Source organism: Nothoprocta perdicaria, unplaced genomic scaffold (assembly GCF_003342845.1).
Source record: "Nothoprocta perdicaria isolate Ctin4 unplaced genomic scaffold, notPer1 scaffold_33, whole genome shotgun sequence".
Taxonomy (NCBI): Eukaryota; Metazoa; Chordata; class Aves; order Tinamiformes; family Tinamidae; genus Nothoprocta; species Nothoprocta perdicaria.
Window position 1 is genome coordinate 3,721,060 of NW_020455566.1, and position 17,692 is coordinate 3,738,751.

The window sequence follows — 17,692 nt, forward strand, 5'->3', positions numbered from 1 at the left end:
TTCSTTGCAGCGAAGCCGCTGCGCGTCCACGCAGCCAAACCGCGGCCGGCAGCTCCGCTCCGGCTCCGCGGGACACTGCGACCCGGTTCGTTTCTTTCCRGGGGGCCGGCGAGGCGCGGAGCGGTTCAGCGGCTCCCCGTCGGCGATGCAGAGCCCGGGGCCGGTTGGCCGCGCTCCGCAGGSGGACGCGGGCGCTGCGGCACCTCCGAACTCCAAAACACTCCATCTCGCCCCCAAACCAACCCACTCCCCCTTCCCACCCGCGACCACCGCGGCCGCCGCCGGCCCCGCGCCCCTAATAAGGCACCGCGACCCCGACGTGCGCCCGCCCCGCCGGTGCCAGCCCAGCGGGGCGTGGTCATCTTGAGACCACGCCTCCCTCCTGATATACCCCGCCCTTTCTCTACGAGGCCCCGCCCCTCGTGTCGGCGGATCGGACTGGTGGGCGGGGACAAGGGCCCGCCCATGCGAGCCATTGGCGAGTGGAGCCGCCTGTCAGGCCGGTGCCCGCCCCCCCGGGGCCGGCAGTAAATACGGTACCGAGCGGCGCAGCTGACACTTGGGAGCCGCTTTCGGGGCCGCCCGGCGCAGGGACCGAGGGCACCGGCCGCGACGTGGCTCTGTCCGCCGGCGCCGCCTCAGCCCGCGCTCCGCGGACGGGGCAGTAGCGAGGCCGCCACCGCCACAAGGGGCCACCGACACGTCCCGAGGAGCCGGGCGAGCCCCGGTTCCCCCATCCCGAGCCCGCCTGGCCGCTCTCTGCTCGCCGCCTCCCCGCGGAGGACGGAAATCTGCCGGCACGGAGCGCGGCAGCGCGGGGCCGCCCAGCCGCCGCCCCCGTGGTCACCGGGGGCCCCCGCCGCGGTGCCCCGACGCCCCCGCCGCTGCGGGAGCCCCGTCGGCGCGGCCCCGCGCCCCTCCTCGCGCCCTCCGGCTGCGGCGGCTCCGTGCCGCCCGCTGTTGTGATGCGTATTCCCGTAGACCCGAGCACCAGCAGGCGCTTCACCCCCCCCTCCACGGCCTTCCCCTGCGGTAAGATGGGCGAGAACAGCGGGGCGCTGGGGGCCCCCGCGCCCGGCGCCCGCGCGCGCCCCGAGGTCCGCTCCGTCGTGGATGTCCTGGCCGACCACGCCGGCGAGTTGGTGCGCACCGACAGCCCCAACTTCTTGTGCTCCGTGCTGCCCTCGCACTGGAGGTGCAACAAAACGCTGCCCGTGGCCTTCAAGGTAAGACGGGGACGGTCGCGGCTCCCCGCAGSGCGGCATGAGGTGGGGGGCTCGGCCTCGGGACGGCGGAGGTGCCCCCTACCCCCTCCCTGCCCCCTCGCCCTTTCCCCTCCGCCCCTTTTCGTTTGGACGTGCTCCTGACATCACCGTCAAGGGAGCTTCGTTTTATTATTTTTAATCAAGGCTTCGCATTGCCCCGCGGTCACAGCGTCTTAGATATTCCGTACAGTTAGGAGCTCTCGGGCAACTTTGAAGTTTTTAATGAGAGCGGAGGTTAATTAACCTTCCCGGGCGAGGGAGCGAGGCAGCGCAAGGCAGATCTAATCTGCGCGGAGAAGAGAGCGCGAAGCTGCCGCGGCGGCCCCGCGCTGCGCGGCCGGGGCTCCCCGCGCCCGCCCGGCTGCGGCTCCGCGGGGTCGGCGCGGCCCGACGGGACCTCCCGGCGCCGGGATCGAGGAGGGCGGGCGGCGGCGGCTCCTTCCCGGGGAGCCCGGGACGTCGGGGGTGGGTGTGGGGGCGTCGGTTGGGTAAAGCGTGACTCTTGGGGCGCCGCTGGCCGGGCCGGGAGGAGGTTACAAGGCCGGGGGGGTCCAGTCGGGTTCCCTCCGGCTCCCCTTCCCTCTCCGCAGCGCTACTGCGGGCCGGGCCCGGCTCCGGCTCATTGCGGACGTCTCGCACTCGCGGGGCTTTTTATTTTTTATTTTTTTCTGCGCATTAAACAAAATAAAAGCGAAAGCTGCGGCCCCAGCTCCATGGCGGACCCTCGCCCCCCGGGGAAGAGTCTGGGGTCTTTTAACCCCCTCTTATTATTATTATTATTATTATTATTATTTTGTCAATCTCGGTCCCCTCCCTTCCTCTTCGCCGGTTTGCATGGTGAACCAGCTTCCTCGGGGCCGCGCATTGGTTTTGGTTTGGTTTTGTCTTTTAGGTTTTTGTGTGTGGTGGTGGGGGGAATGGTAGGACAGGTTAGCTCAGGCCGCAATTAATTTTAGCCTAAAAAAATTCTCTCGTCCTCCTGCTAGGTCGTAGCCCTCGGAGACGTCCCCGATGGGACGGTGGTGACAGTAATGGCCGGGAATGATGAGAATTACTCCGCAGAGCTCCGCAATGCCTCCGCCGTGATGAAAAACCAAGTGGCGAGGTTTAACGACCTCCGGTTTGTTGGGAGAAGCGGCAGGGGTAGGTATGGGCCGGAAATGGTCGGCCTTTTTTTTTTTATTATTTTATTTTTATTATTATTGTTATCATTATTATGCCATTTGGAAGGGTCGTTTTATTTCGCTTTAACGGCGGTTTCCGCGCTCGCCGCCGCAGGTGCTTTGGTCGCCGCGGGTGCGGGAGGAAAGCAGAGAGCGCGTCCCGATATTTGGCAGCCCCAATGTTTTGGGAATCTTCGGGAGACTCCCGAGGGCGAGCAGCAGGTGAAGGCACTCGGGGCTGGATGCGGCTGGGAGCCCGCCCGGGAGTGCTGGAATTGCTGGAAGGGGCGGGCGCGCAGCGGAGCAGGGACTCCCATTCCGTCATTTCACCTGAATTTCAAATTCTATTTATCCCCTTCCAGCATTTCCCACACTGCAGATTGGGGCACTTAGAGCGTTCTTATTTTTTTTCCCCTAAATGAGTAATTATTTTAATGGTCGTACGGCGGCATTTTCTCAAGGTACTCAAACGTGTGTCTATAGAATGTCGGGGACATTTCGACTTCTCTGCATTAATTAAAAGCAGCGATGTTACGAATTATTTGCATGTAATAACTGTTTACTTGTTCCTTTTTATGAAACTTGAATAGTTTACATTCTTTCATACATTTCCTTTTTCCTGTTGGCTCCTTCTCCAAGTTGCAGTTTCTTTAAAACTCTCCACTTAACTGGTTGCAGGTTGATGGGTGGAAAATGTTTTTTCTTTTATGAATTAAGCTTTCATTTCTGTAATCAATTATTCTCTTGGGCTCTCTTCTTTCTCTCTCTCTTTCTTTTTTTYCCCCTTCATTCTCCTTGCACAAATTTGCAAGCTGAATGCAACTCAATCTCAGTTTGACTCTTGAATTCATTATTAACGGCTCCCGGTTCCTCCGCGGCCCCGTGCTTCAGTGCTGAAATAATAGTAGTTTGCGGGCTCCCGAAAGCGCCTTCCTCCATCTGAGACCTGTCTAATGCTCATGACAGTAGTGGGAGCACCTGCTCGGGCTCGGGGGAGGTGGCTGAGCCCCCTCGGCCGTGTCCAGCCCGAGGACGTGGGTCAAGAGGAGCAGCCCCGCAAGTGCAACCAAAATGCAAATTTCTTTTTGCCCTCTTGCGGAGGGCGCTTTGAGAAGCGGCACGAAAATAGCTCGTTCGCGGAGCTGATGCGAAACCCGGGCCGCGCGTGTGGTCGTCTCGGCGGGAACGGCCGAGCCCTCCCGGGGAGGAGCTCGGCCGCACCGCCCGGGCAGACCCTGCAGCGACTTTGGGGCGAAAATCGTTTCCATTGAGCCTTTTTTATTTTTTTTTTATTATTATTTTTTTTAGTCCGGGTGCGCAGTTGCTTTCTTGTATTTGCCGTCTCGATCTCAGGAAGCCCCGGGCTGCTTTCGTTTTTTTTTTTTCTGGCAAAAATCGTCATTTGCTTCAAAACGCTTTGRCGGAGCCGCGGGTGTAAATGCGTCGCGGGGAGGTGCGCGAAGCTGCAGGACTCTGCGAAACCGCAACCAAATCTAGGCTCCCTCTTGCAAAAAAAAACGAGTTGCGAGGGGGCAGGACTGGGCGCTTGTATTTTGGCTGTTTGTAGTAGTCAGCTCCTGGGCATGTGAGAATCAGCGGGGAGAGCAGGTCCTTATGTGCTCCCCCTCTTTCTAAAATTCTCGTGTGCAAGGGGAGGGGAGAAGCTTGAGCTTCCCCTTTTTGCACAGCAGCAAAGAGCTTTCTTAAAGAGATTTTTTTTTTCCCTTTTCCTCTCTTTTTGCTCTCTCTTCCCCTTTGCTCCGAGCCTCGGGGCTCGCGTTGCGCCGCGTAAAGCGAAAGCGCAGCGCGGAGCCCGGGGCATCCCCGGGAGCGCCGCATCCCGCCCGCTGGGACGAGCCCCCCGCTCGCTTCCCCGGAAGGCGAGAAATGAGTAAATTAAAAAAAAAAAATTAAAAAAAAAAAAAAGAGATGGGGGGGGAAGGAAAGAAAAGCAAAACGGGGCTGAGTAATAATCGTCATCCTCGATGCATGGGAGAGGATTTCGGAGAGGAGGCGAAATGCCCCATTCGGCTCCCACGGAGTGGGAGCAAAGGGGGTGCGGGGGAAGCCCGAGGTGCCCCGGGCCGCGCGGGCGCCGGAGCCCCGCGAGCAGCCCGCGGTTCCCGGAGCAGACGGGAACGGAGCGGGCTCTGCTGCTCGCCCTGCCCTGCGCGGAGCCGCCGCTCCCCGCGCCCGCTCCTGCTGCACACGTTTCGCTTCCGAATTAAATCTGGCTTGGAAGGGGAAAAGAAAAATAGATCTGAAGGCTCTGGCGTGGTTTTTGGTCCTGCTTTAAGAGCTTCGTGGGGCATGAAGGGGGCTGGTTCCCATGAATGCTGCTCCCTGTCTCCTTCAAAGCCAGTGTTTTTTCCCCCTGCAATGCTTGGGTAAGGAAATTTCTCCGCCTAGGATAATTGCAGGATGTTTTCTGAAAGAAATATTCAAGATTTTTTTTTTTTTCTGCTCGTTCTTGCTGTGCAAATAGTCATGGCCACGGGGTAGCGGAGACGCTGGACACATGCAGCCCTTGCGGGCAGCAAGCCGGATGCCTGGGCCCATCCCAGAGTGCTGGGAGAAGTCTGGCAGGAGCTGGGGGTCTCCTTCAAACACTTATTTGGTTGCTCCACATCTGGAGCTGCTATGGCAACTGAAACGCCCATTTTTAGGCACAAAATGCCATGTTTGCTTGAGAAGCCACCTCAGCAGACCTCTCCTCATGGCAATCCCAGCATGGTGTGTTTGGGGTGATAGCTGTGGGAAAATAACATTCTGTAAAATTAATAGAGGTGCTGGGGTGAGTCCCTTGCGGAATTGCTGCAACTCATGTAAAAACGCTCTTTCCTCTGTTTTCTCCCYGCTCCTTCCTCAACCTCCTGTAGGGAAAAGCTTCACCCTGACCATCACAGTGTTCACGAACCCCACGCAAGTGGCCACCTACCACCGAGCCATCAAAGTGACCGTGGACGGGCCGCGGGAGCCACGCAGTAAGTGCCGTGCGGCTGGGGCGCTTCCTGGGGCGCGCGGGCAAAACGCCACAGGAGCAGGGACGGCTCTGGGATGGAGCCGCAAAACCCACCGGAGTGTCTCCCAGGGCTGCAAGGTCAGCCACGCTCGGCCTTGTTTTCCCCGGGATTTGAGGAGCATGGGAAAATCCACGGGCCGTGAAGCCCGGCTTGTTCCCGTGGCGGGTGAAGCTGTCGTGCCGGAGGGAAGTGGCGCGATCCCGCTAGAGACGTGGCGGAAAGCGCTTTCCGTTGCTGCTGCCCTTGATGTGGGGCCAGGCCACGCGCTGGCTGCCCGGGGCTCTCCGCACAAGCCTTCCATTTGGCTTGKTTGTGTCGGATTTTTTTATTTATCTTTTCTTTCCCTGCACGATTTTTATTTTGGGCTGCAGCTCTTACTTGCAAAGTGGGTGCCCAGCTCTGGCCAGGGTGCATTTTTTTTTTTTTTAATTTATTCCCTTTTTTATTAACATGAGATACGAGCAGCACCGATGCTGGCTCTTCAGGACTTTGGAGATGGAAAGGGGGTGGAAAATCCCATGGGATTTGGGGGCTGAGAGTTTCGCAACGGCGCCGAGTCAGGAATAGCAACTGGGTCTCCCGGCTCCTATCTGCTGCATCGGTGGCCTTTCTAATAACCATAATCACTGCCGTCCTCGGGGACGCGTAAATAGTAATCGAGGGGCGACAGCGGCCGCGCGGTCGGATTGTGCCGGCTCTGCCGGCCTTTCGCCCCAGCTGAATCACTCTGTTTCGACATGTCGTGCCGCCGCCGCCGGGCTTGGCTTGGAGATACGGAGCCCAAAGGCTCCCTGGCTGGGCCATGGGCTCTCCCTGGTGCCGGCATCCCGGCTCCCATTGGTGTTAGGGACAAGTGGCTTCTTCTGCTGGGAAAAATCCACTCGCGAGGAAAGGGCTGCTTGCCCTGGAGCTGGGAATATCTCTGGGCACCGGCTGCTCCAGCGCATGTTCCCCTGGCACTGCTGCCGCGTCCCCTTCATCTCCCACCACCCAGTYGCTTGCTTCATCCTGGTCCTGGAGGGAAACCTCTTGGCCTGATCTGGTCCCATAAACACTTAGGATTTGGGGAAGGAGGCAAAAATTGGGTGTCTGGGTGCCCCGTGGTGCCACATTGGGCACTACCGAAGCGTCGTGGTAGCCCTGCTCTTCCAGCCTTGCTCTGCAGCCCCCTGGTGCTTGCTCCAYTTCTGATTTTCTAATTCATGTTGTTTGTTATTATGTTTGGATGGGCCCCAGCTGGGGAGGAAAAGGGCATTTCTTCAAGCTGACACCTTGCGCTGCAGCGCGCGCCGCGCCGGGTGCCGCGCTGACATGCTTTGTGCAAACAGGAAGCAATAAAATACTTCAACTTCCTGGGGAATTTCCTCCTTTTTTACTATTTTCTCCTCTCGGCCGGTCTCGAGCGCAGCCCAGCGCACTGCCCTCCTGCCGTTGCTCGCAGAATCCCTGCAGSGAACAGCAGCAAACACAGCCGGGCTCTTTTTCCTCCTTTTTCTCCCTCTTCTTCAGCATTATTCCTCTCCTTTTCTTCCGCTTTTGCCCCCCTTTTCCCGCAATGTCGCGAGGGAAGCTGAGCCCAAGCAAACTCCTCTCACGCTCCGGGTCATGCAGAGACCCCGCAGCCCCCGGGGCGCTCGCCCAGGGTAAAACCCCCCTCCTGCGGGCGCTGCCCGGGCTGGCGGCCCCTCCACGGGCCTGCCTTATCYGCGCGCCGGTTTTCCTCCCTTAACAGCTTCGACACCATAAAAAGGACAAAACGACGTGTTTAATGCGCCGTGCAGCCAGTCGTTCCCTCGCTCACTGGTGGGCTGTAATTTTCCTTATTTTTCTTCCAGTGTCGCGGGGCGCTGGCTGCATTTCCGAGCCCTTGCAGCCAGGAGCAGCTCTCAAGGGCTCCCTGTTTGCTCCGATTAGAGGGGATAAAGCAAGGATGGGATGAAGCATTCCGGCCTCCTGGGGTTTTGGGGACTCTGAGTGCCGGTTTAGCTGGTTTAGAGCCTAAAAAAGCCAGCAATGAGACCTGAAGGATCATTATATTATCCCATAGTCTTGCTTAGAYTACTATCCCATAGTCTGGATACAGAGCCAGGGACGTTGCCCATCTCTATCCTGGCAAGGAGGGTCAGTGCTTGGAAGCAGCCTGAAGTGCTCCCATGGCTCAGGGGTTTGGGTAGTAATTGGGTTTTTGTTGTTTTCTTGTTTTTTCTTCCCCACTGGCCCTCTGAAGCTGGTTATAAATAGGCAAATGTTTCCCGGGTTGTCCGGGAACAATAACAAGAAGAAAGGGAAATGGTGCCGAAAAAAGAGGCAAGATAGATAAATAAATCCAATAAGATCAYTTAAGTAAGTGCATGACCTCACCGTCTCCTGGACAGTTACTTGTTGGTGTAAAATCACTGTAATTTATTCTAAYTGAAAGCGTGGTCCCTGAACATATGCCGCTTTTTGCTGCTTCCGAGCCCTGCTGCCTTCCTCGGGGAGGAAAGGGGAAGTCTCTGCTTCCTTGGGAGCCGCTCGCTCCTGCTGGGAGCGCGATGGTGCTCGGGGCGCTTTTCCCTGCCGGGTGCCACGGGGGTGCCAGGGGGGTCCCCAGGGTGCAGCCCCCGTGCYGGGAGGCACCCAGCTCTCTGCTGCAGGATCGCGCCGTGTCTTGCACTAACCCTGTCTGGCCTTAAACGTATTAACCGGCCAGCCCAAATTACCCAGGCTCCAGTAAATTCCCTCCTTTAATTACTTTATTTGCTGCATACAGTAAATTCCACCTCTCCTTTTATAATCGCCCAGTGCATAATAACTGCAAAAATCATTTCACTTAAAAAGGCCCAATATTTTCTAAGCAAAGCTGCGCTGGGGAGTCAGAACAGGGGAATTATTTTTTTTTTTTTTGCTTGCGCTGTACAAAGCAATCCTTGTTTAAATGGGTTGCGACACCTCCCGCCTGGGAAAGCTTTGGAAAACCCCGGGGGCACAATTCTCCACTGGGGTAAAATGGGCAGAGCTGCTCTGGCTTTGGGGGAGAAAAATCATAATTGGGGATGTCAGTGTTCTGTGAGAGAAGGAATATTTGCAAGGGATGGAGCCGCTGGAAAGGGAGGCAGCGGGATGTCCCGGGATTCCCTGTGATGCTCCCAGGTTTGGTTCCTTCTGGAAGGCCTGTGTCTCGTGCTCCGGGTGGGATGCACTGGTGGCAGAGGCGTGACGAGGGCACACAGATTCCCCGGCATCTCCCAGGTTTGTTCAGGTTTTGCTTCCGTCTGGCAGGATTTGCGAGCTCAGGAGCGTTGCGCGCGGCGCTGCATATTTAAAAGGAAAAAAAAGAGAAAAAGAGTCAATGCTAAAAGGAAAGTTTYATTTCAGGGAAGACAACAACTAAGGGACCAGAGCTATCAAACAAAACCACAAGATCRCATCAGATGTCAGGGCAGGACACGTCTCGTTTCTCCCTCTCGAAAGGGCTTATCAGTGCGACCAATCACTTTAATGATGTGGCGGAGGGAGGAAGAGGATTTGACTCAGAGYGAGATGAAATTTAGTTCCAAAGACCCCGCTCTTCCGCTGCTGGAGCCCAGTCACCTGCTCAGAAATCAGCCCGAGATAAATCACATCCTGCAGCGGAAGGTGCTTAGACATGATTTTGCATTATTTTATCGTACTCTTTCCAGTGAATCCGTATGTTGTCGTAGCAGAGAGGGCAGAAAGGCAGGGAACCTGGCGAGGAGAGGAGCTCGGTCGTTGTGCCGAGCACATCCCAAGCCCGCGGGCAACTCAGCTGCAGCCCTGTCCTAGCACAKAGGGGAGGCTGGAGGCTCCGCAGCCCTGGATCCTGGTCCACATCGTAGCTGCTCTGCCCGGCGCCCAGGCTGCCGCGCGGCGCGTTCCCGGCGCAGCTCCCAGCCCCGCTGCTGGCGCTGCACGTACCACGTAGAGGCTCCTTAACCCATGTCACCCCAAGGAATGTGATGCGTTTGCCCTACTGGAACAGGTTCCAGGAGCTGGGGAAAACCAGCCGTACTGGTAGCGCGCGGGTCCCGTTGCAGGTCGGGAGATAGCAGGCGATAACTTAGCGCTGCTGCGAGCCGGCGCACGTAGGGACGGCGCAGCCTCCGCTCCAGCCCTCTCATCTCAGGCCCGCGAAGCCTCCAGAGGCGGCTGCTCCCTCCCCAGCACCCGGCGTGAACCGGGTGTTTTCCTACTTCCACAGGATCGCAGCCCCAAGTTCCTGGAAGCGGGAGCAAGTGCAGAGAAGTCGGTGGGGCCGGTGGTTTTGCGTTTCCCCAGGGGTGCGCTCGCTTGCCACTTTGTGACACCCTTTGGGGGAAAATCTCAAAACTTCAATCACAGCTCAAAAAAAAAAAAGAAAAAACCCACCCCAGATTCAGCCTGCAGTCTCCAAGCTAGATTTTCAAAGGTTTCTAAGCACTGAAAGTTGCAGGAAAGAGCTCGGGGGAATTGTCAGCAGTGCCTCAGTAGACAGAGTGCTTCAATATAAAGACTTTTGTCCACTCTGCCTAAGGACCCCGCTAGGCACCTACCTGCACTCTAAAGTGTGCAAATATTACCAGAAATCCAGGAAGACTCAGTTTCCCTGCTGAAAACCTAGGAATGAGGAGCCCGTGTCCACCAGGGAGCTGCGCCTAAGGCTGCGCTCGATGTCCCTCTTGCTGCGAACGTGGGCCACGCTCTGCATCCCAGGAGCTTTTGGCAAAGCAGCCCTCAACTTCTGCTCCAACATCTGCATTAACGCCTGGCTTTGATTTCCTTCCAGAGGGAGGAGGCTGCTGCTGCGACRGAGGCCCCAGGAGCAGCCGCTGCCCTCGGAAGGTGCCTCCTTGGCACCCGTGCGGGCACGGGGAGGACCGGCAGCGAGGCCGAGGCAAAGCCAAGGGACTAACCCGCAAGCGAGAGCAGATTAGGAGCTCGCAAGAGCRGCTAATCAATACCAGGCCGCGTCTAACGAACCTCTCTCCCGCTGCTGCAGCTTCAGACAGTAAAAAACCTACTGTAAATGCAACATCTCTGGGCGCTTCCTGCCAGCTGGCCGCAAGCCAGCGCATTTCCTTCAAAAAGAGGGATATTTATTTTCATCCTTTTAGAGGCAGCCAATTCATCTCAGACCACCACGGCTAAAGAAGCCTTATAAATTAGCAACCTCTTTTTTTAATTCGTTCCCTCTTTCCCCCCGCCGTCCAATATTATTTTCCCCGGGTTGTCCCGGGCGCTGGGCCGCGGCGCGTTGCGACACGCTCCCCTTCGCGGGGCCGCCGCGAGACAGTAGCTGCAGTGTCTCACGAAAGCCGGAGGAAACCAAAGCAAAGACGCGCCGTGACCGATTCTCCTTCCAAATGGCGTAAGCAGGCCAGCTTCAAACGGGTGAAGAGCGAGTTATCTGTGCTCCACTTTGTTCGGCTCTAGAAGGGACGGTTCCCCCGAACGTTTTCGTCCTTTTGCTCCCTCCCGTGGACTTCTGCGCTTGGGTTTTGGATGTCGGTGGAGGTTGCGTGGGTGCTTGCCAGTCTCTGGCTCTCCCAGGAGCTCGGTGGAAATCTTCATCTTCCTCTGTAGAGACGTCAGGGTTGAGTCGCATCCAGCCGGGTTCCCACCGCCCTTCTCTCCTTCCCTCCCCTGTTTCAGCGGTCATAGGGCTCTCCACCAAATTCCTCTTGGCTGGAAGTGTTCCCATGCGGAGTCTTGAGCCAGAGGTGGGTTTCCAAGGGAAATCTGAGGGACGTTCCTCCGTGCTTTGCCTTAGAGGTGCGCAAAGATGAAAAGTGCCCCGGCATCTGCTCCAAGTGACAGGCCTGATGTTCCCACAACACGAGCGCTTCACATGTGGCTTCGTTCTGGAGCACATGCTGGGACTTGATGGGCCAGCGGAGGCTCAGACTGGGAACAAATTCAAGCCTCCGTGGAGGATTGGTGTGGCTCTCTGAAGTACCTATTTTGAGGGCTACGCGAGGCATTTGAAAGGTATGTTTTGTGTGCTGAGCTGAAGTTTTCTCCGCTGCCGCTCGCTTTCTTGTGGTCCGTTCTCATGGACATGTAGAGACGAAGCCATTAGGTTGTGTGCAGCACGGATTGCTCCCGGTGAGCTGCTTCCTTGGCTAAGCCGGAGGGTTTTGCTATTAATATTTGAGCAGCGCCTTGGGGGAGGGCCGGGAGCAGCCTCCGCTGCCGGAGCCGCACTTGAAAGGTGGACGCGTGGGGTGCAGCTGGTGGCTGCGCTCGGGCCGCTGCCGCGGCACGTCGGAGCGTTCCCCCAGACCCTGCTACCGTCTCCTCCTCAGCGGAGCGGAGGAAATGAGCTGCAAATGTGCGTGTTAATGAACATCCCGCCCCCCCAGCCGCGCCGCGCGGCGCTTCCTCCGCTCCAGCTTGCCGCCAGCAGCGCGCGGCGAGGCGCCCGCGAGGGCCAAGCCACTTCCCACCAGCTGCTCTCCCTTCCTTTGGCAGCCGGGGCTGCGGGAGGGGGACCGGGGCGAACGTGCCGCGCGGATCCCGGCCCGCCGAGGCGGGAGGCGGCCGCGGACGGCTCCGGCAGCAGCTCCATCTGCAGCCAGGCTAAAGCTGGCGACCAGCACGGCRGGGCTCGAGCAGATGGCCCCGGGCTCCGTGCTGGGCTGAGGAGCTGCCAGCTCAGGGTGGGTTTTTGGTGGCATTCAAGCCCTGAGTTTCCTAGAGCTGCTCTTCTGATGGAACTTCACATTTTGCGTCTTGGTAATTTAGGGAAATAAGCAGTTCTTGCTGAATGCTGTGCCCACCCCCACGCAGGCTGGAAAGCCCACGTAGGTTCCCGTTTCAGAGGCCCTGTCAGGTTGGGCCGTGGGGCGAGATAGAGCGGGCTCGGCTTGGCCTTTGAAGTGTTTTAGAGCAGAAAGCACATCTTTACGTCGGGGCTGTGAGGGCCCGAGTCTCCCCGCCGCATACACCGCTTCGCTGCCTGCCTTCCAAGGAAACACCCCCAACTTCCAACGTGCTTCTTGTTACTGGCCTAAAGTGTCACATTCACACCGCTTCTTCCAGCGGGGAAACGTTCAATGGGCTCGTTTGTGTGAGATGCTGATAGCGATCTTGTCGCTACATCGGGATCTAGAGAGATCTGTCCATGTTTACATCGTGTCATATAGAATATCAGCTGATTCAGAAACTCAAGCCGTCTTTGAGCCCCCTTCTCCGCTGACAAGAAATGCCTGGGGTCGGCAGCCACCATTGCCRTCTAGCAGTAAAGCCCGTCCTTTCTGTACATACCGCGCTGCAAGTGAGAGCTATGACGGGGCTGATGAAGAGGAGCAAACCCAGGAGAAAACCCATCGGAAAGTCTCCACGCTGGCCGCAGGTTGGGCGCACAAAGGTCGCCCGCCGGCGCGGTTAGCGCGTCTCCGGCCGGTTCTTGGGATGGGGCCTGGAGCCGCTTGAGGTCGATTGCRAAGCCGCCCACAGCCTTTGAGTCAGCGGAGTCAGAAACCACCGTCCTTCTCGCTGCCGCCGCTCCTCCGGCGGCGCTGGTTTCCTCTGCGTGCCGGTGCTGGCGAGACGGGCAGGGGAACGGCAGGAACCAGCAGCTCGGCTCCTTCCCAGGAGAGAAACCCGCTAAGAGCRGTTCTGCGTGACCAGCCCGGCATGCCTGGCCTTGGGGACAGCCAACAGGGAGTGCTGGGGAGACGCTGGGCGCCCTGCAAGCCTTGGAGCCGCTGGGTTTGACTCACTTGCTTCCTTGGGGTGTCGCAGCGCCGGTCGGCGCCGCCTGTACGGATGGAGCTCCGGCACTGCCGGTGTCACCAGAGAAAGTCCAGGCAGGGCCGGGAAAGTYGGCGTCGCTCCAGGGCTCCGCTCTGGGCTTGCCCCACCGGGCGAGCCGCTGTGTTTGCCCTCGCTTCGTGTCTCTTCTGCCTCCTTTTCACCCAGAGAGATTCAGCTTTGCGGGGTTGGCTTTTCAGCCCTTCTGCCAACCCCTACCTGAGAAGCTGCTTAAAGCAGAAACACAACCAATTTSCTACCTTGTGTGTTAAAATGCCAGTTAAAATAATAAACTGTGGGCCCCAACGAGCTGCTCACGTTCGGGAGCCCCTTGGATGACGCCAAAGTGCCTGAGGCGTGGGGACAGGCGGGGAGTAGGAGAGATCCTCTGTGATGCTGATTTGAGGTTTCCTTGGCTTGCTTCACACAGGAGGGAAAACGGGGAATTCAAATAGCGTCGAGTCTCGCTTTGTGTGGGGGATCCTTCAAGCGGAGCTTCGCTGCTGGGCGTCCGCCTGCTTCAGGCCAGTGAGGGCGCCCACGCAGGCGCTCGCAGCCCGGGGCAGGCCGGGCCGGACGCGGCGCCGCCGCTGCTGTGAGCCGTGCCGGGCACCGCCGCGCAGAGCGGGACCGGGACAGAGCCGCGGGACAGAGGGGAAGGGGCACCCGGCGCCTTCGCCCTGGGCTGGGGCCACTCCTGTCGGCGAGGCCCCGCAGGCCCAGCCGGGTCCCCATGGGAGGACATGACGAGGGACGCGCCGAGCTCCTCGCCGGCCCCTCTCGGCGCTTGGTGCCGGCCGCTTCGCCCCGGTGCCGCACGGCATGGTCGGCGAAGAGCACGGGCGACGCGAGGGCCGCGGCGGGCGCCGGGCACAGCCGCAGCGGCCCCGGCCTCCCTGGAGGCCCTCCAGCTTCGTGCGGGTGCAGCTGAGCCTGGATGCCGGCCCAGAGGGAGAACGAAGCCAGTCAGCGGCGATTAACAGAGCCAAAGCTGGGGTTTACGCACCCGCCGCGCTCCGCGTGCCTCTCGCCGCAGGCCAGTTCGCAGGGATTTAATGGTTATCGCTCTCCTGCCGCGCTGCCGCCCCGGCAGCGCTCGGCGGCCGCACAGAGCTGCAACCTGCTSCCTCTCGGGATGCACTCTCCAAATGGCCGTGCAGGATGATGGCGTTTCTCCCGGCACGTGTTCATTCCCCCTTTTCCATCGGGGCAGCATGAGCGACCGGCGCGGGCCACCCCCGGCACCGTGTCCCACTCCTTGGGCRCTGCCGCGCACGGGTGACGTGACGGGCCACCGCAGACTCTCTCCTCGCCTTGCAGGGCACCGGCAGAAGCTGGAGGAGCAAAGCAAGCCCTTCGCAGACCGCTACGGAGAGCTGGAGCGCCTGCGGCAGTCCATGAGGGTGACCCCCACGACGCCCACCCCCCGCGGCTCCCTCGGCACCCCCGGCCACTTCGGCTCGCAGGCCCAGACGCCCATTCAAGGTACCCATCCCGCCGCGCTGACAACCTCGAGGAGAACTGGGGGGGTTGGGGTTGGGGTTCGCGGCCCCGGGGCTCTTTTGGCTCCCGTTGTGCAAGCAGATCCCGGCACTTGGCGGCCACCCCGTAAACACAGGCGATTTCACCGCGCGCACCGTGTGATGTGGGGCGAGGGAAACCCGAGCAGCCATTTCTGGAGGAATGYGAGGCAGATCTAAGCGAGGCGCTTTGAATCCAGTCTCTTTTTTTGACATGAACGTACCCGCGGAGACAGTTAAGCGCCAGCCAGAAAGGGTGTATCGYGCTTCGCATGCTAATGCAGACGGTTTCTTATCTTGTTGTGCCGCGCGGGTGCCAAGGCTGGCGATGGAGCACGAACTGCAGCCGAGTCCTCGCGCGGCGCACGCACCTGCGCGGGCACCGCGGGCGCCGGGCCCTGCCGGGCACGAGCAGAGCCCTCGGGCGTCCCCGCGTCGCACCCAGGGAAGGTGCCGCCACGGCCCCTGCTCCTCCAGGTATTTACCTGCGAGCAGTCGGCCTGCTCTTATTGCCATACAGCTGCATTCCCACCCCAAACCAGGCACTGCGTTGGGAAACATCCAGGTGCTTTGCAATCCTGGACTTCCCAGCACATGCAAACCCCACCACGATGCGCTGAGGAAACCTTTTCTCCCGTCCGTGTGTCACACGTGCTCCTTTTCCCTGCTACTTTAATCCTGCTGTTGTTTGCCTTTGAAGATCAGGGAAGAGGCTAACAGGGATTTAAGGGATGCAAATTGAGCTGGCTGCGCTTGGGGTTTTGGTGAACTCCATCAGAGAGTTTCGGTCCTAAATTTTTCAAAAGCCTTCATGTTGCATTTTCAAATGCGATGCAGATGTTCGAAAACCTCGGTGTCGTTGGCAAAGAGGGTGGCTYGGGCACAACAAACATGTTTGAAAACGTTACCTGAACTGCAGAAGTTGCCCTGCTCCTCCCAATCCCAAAATTACCGTGAAGGTTTAATTTCTTTCTCATTGAAATGCAAATGTTTATGCTTGGAATTTTCATTGATATTAGTGCAGGTTATGAAAAGAAGCAGTTTGTGCAGGATTATTGTTTGATTTTTCACTGAGAGAGGAAGGGCTTCATAGGCTCATCTAGTTGGCTCTATAATAAAGAGATTCTTGAGGGGGGAAAAAAAATAGATGTGTATTTTAAATTAGCATGGTCTGCTGTGGTGCCAGCAACTCGAACAGCGCTGTTTGGAGCAAGTGCAGAGAATCAGGTGATGACACCGAATCAAAAAGAAAAATGAAACTGGCCCCAGTCACTCGTTGTGCCAAATTCCCAAATGCCAAATGACAGCGGGGAAGGAGACGCACAAAATTAGCCGTCTAAAACTGTTCCTTGCGGAGGAGATCCAAAACCTCGAGATGGCTGCGCAGTCAGTGCACCCGCTGCTCGTGATTCTGGGTGAAGTTGTTCAAATTGAAGGAACTGCCTTAAAATCATCATTCAGGCTGRCCTAACTGGGAGCAGGATCAGTTTAGTAATTTTGATCTCGCCTGTGCCCTTTTGACACAGCACTAACTGTAACCAATAATAATAATAAAAAAACACCCTGCTCGCACACACACAGCTTATTCACAGAGAGCACCATTTTCACCCCAGCAAGTGGAGCCCGGCCCGTGCCAAGAACAACACGGGAGTTAACAGGCCCGTAATTCTCACGACTTGGCACGTTCTTAGGTAACGCACATGAGACGCCGATTAGCGAAAGCACGGCGAGATGCAGGTTAGGAGGGCCGAGCAGGGCAGATCTCCAGCCCCAGCACCAGGTCCTCCCGGGCTGCYCAAACCCAGCACTGCTGGTGGTTGGAGGTGTTTGCTCCGGCTCCATCCCGCGGGATGCAGAGCAGCCCGAGGCTCGGGAGCGGAGCCTGGTCCTCTCCTTGGTGCTGGTGGCTACCAGCATTAAATGACACTCTGCCATTAAGTGAACCCCTGCCCAACCTGTGATGCTGACCCCACGGTGTCCCATGGGGTCTCCAGCATTGTCCCCCCGCAAGGGAGGCCACGAGGCTGCAGAGGAGACCGGGGCAAGGACGCAGGTATAAAYGGGAGAAGGATCTGGCCCTCGGCCATTTCCCGAAGACTTGCAGTAAAGCAGCCTCCGGAGGTTATAAATAGCCCCTGCGTAAGATGATCGTGCTGAGGTTAAATGGTCTCAAACCAAAAACCTCCTGGTAAGAGCAAACCAATCGTTTCTGAAGAGCATGCCAGGAAACATGGGAGGAGAGCGTGCCCAGCACTGTGGCCACCCGGGTCAGATCCTGCTCTCACTCTGGTTTCACACTGCTGGGTGTCAGTTTATCTTACCAGCTTTTTACTTTACACTTTGCCGATAAGAGAATCCATCCATTCCCATGCCTGCGCCCTAGTTAATTTTACTCCTCTAACTAGCTGTCCACACGGCAGATTTTATTCTCATTTCTCCACAGCCCTTGAGGGGGAAAAAGAGTGACTTTGTGTTCCCCGAGTGCTGGCCCGGGCACATAGGGGAGCCAGGACCCTCACGCACCCCTGGCTTGGGCAGAGCCATTTGCCTCCGGGGAGGATTTGGCCCAACGCCCCTCAGTGAGGTCTGAAAAAACGGAGGTTTTGCAGGGCTGGCTGTCTGGTCTCTGYGGTGAGACACCAAGCTGTCATTAGGATGGCTTGAAATGGTTCCTTATTACAGGGCACGCGAAGCCAGAGCCTTGCRTGCCTCACTTCAACAGTGGTCTTTTAGCTTAAAAAAAAAAAAAGAACAAAACCCAAACACATATCAAGGAGCTCTGGCAAGCGGCGCAGCCTGCTAAGGGAACTTGCTTCTGCCTCCCCCTCGGTGCTTCTCGGGGCCCTGGTGCTTTGGGGAAGTGACACACGTGCTTGGGGGGACCRCGAGGCTCCCTGCAGCCCCTGCTCCGTGTGGCGCTCGGCCCGGCCGTTGCCCGTAGCTCACGCTCCGTGTGGCGCTCGGCCCGGCCGTTGCCCGTAGCTCAC

At 58.3% G+C, this 17,692-nt stretch overlaps 1 protein-coding gene across 1 annotated transcript in view; it reads left to right on the top strand.

The window, feature by feature from the left end:
• Positions 1-944: 944 nt before the first annotated feature.
• RUNX3 (runt related transcription factor 3) overlaps positions 945-17,692 on the top strand; it is a 27,942-nt gene continuing 11,194 nt past the window's right edge. The window contains exons 1-4 of the mRNA XM_026043432.1: positions 945-1,226; positions 2,252-2,408; positions 5,308-5,412; positions 14,506-14,670. Of these exons, the coding sequence (XP_025899217.1) occupies positions 966-1,226; positions 2,252-2,408; positions 5,308-5,412; positions 14,506-14,670 (688 nt within the window). The 5' untranslated portion in view covers positions 945-965. The remainder of the gene's footprint in view (positions 1,227-2,251; positions 2,409-5,307; positions 5,413-14,505; positions 14,671-17,692) is intronic.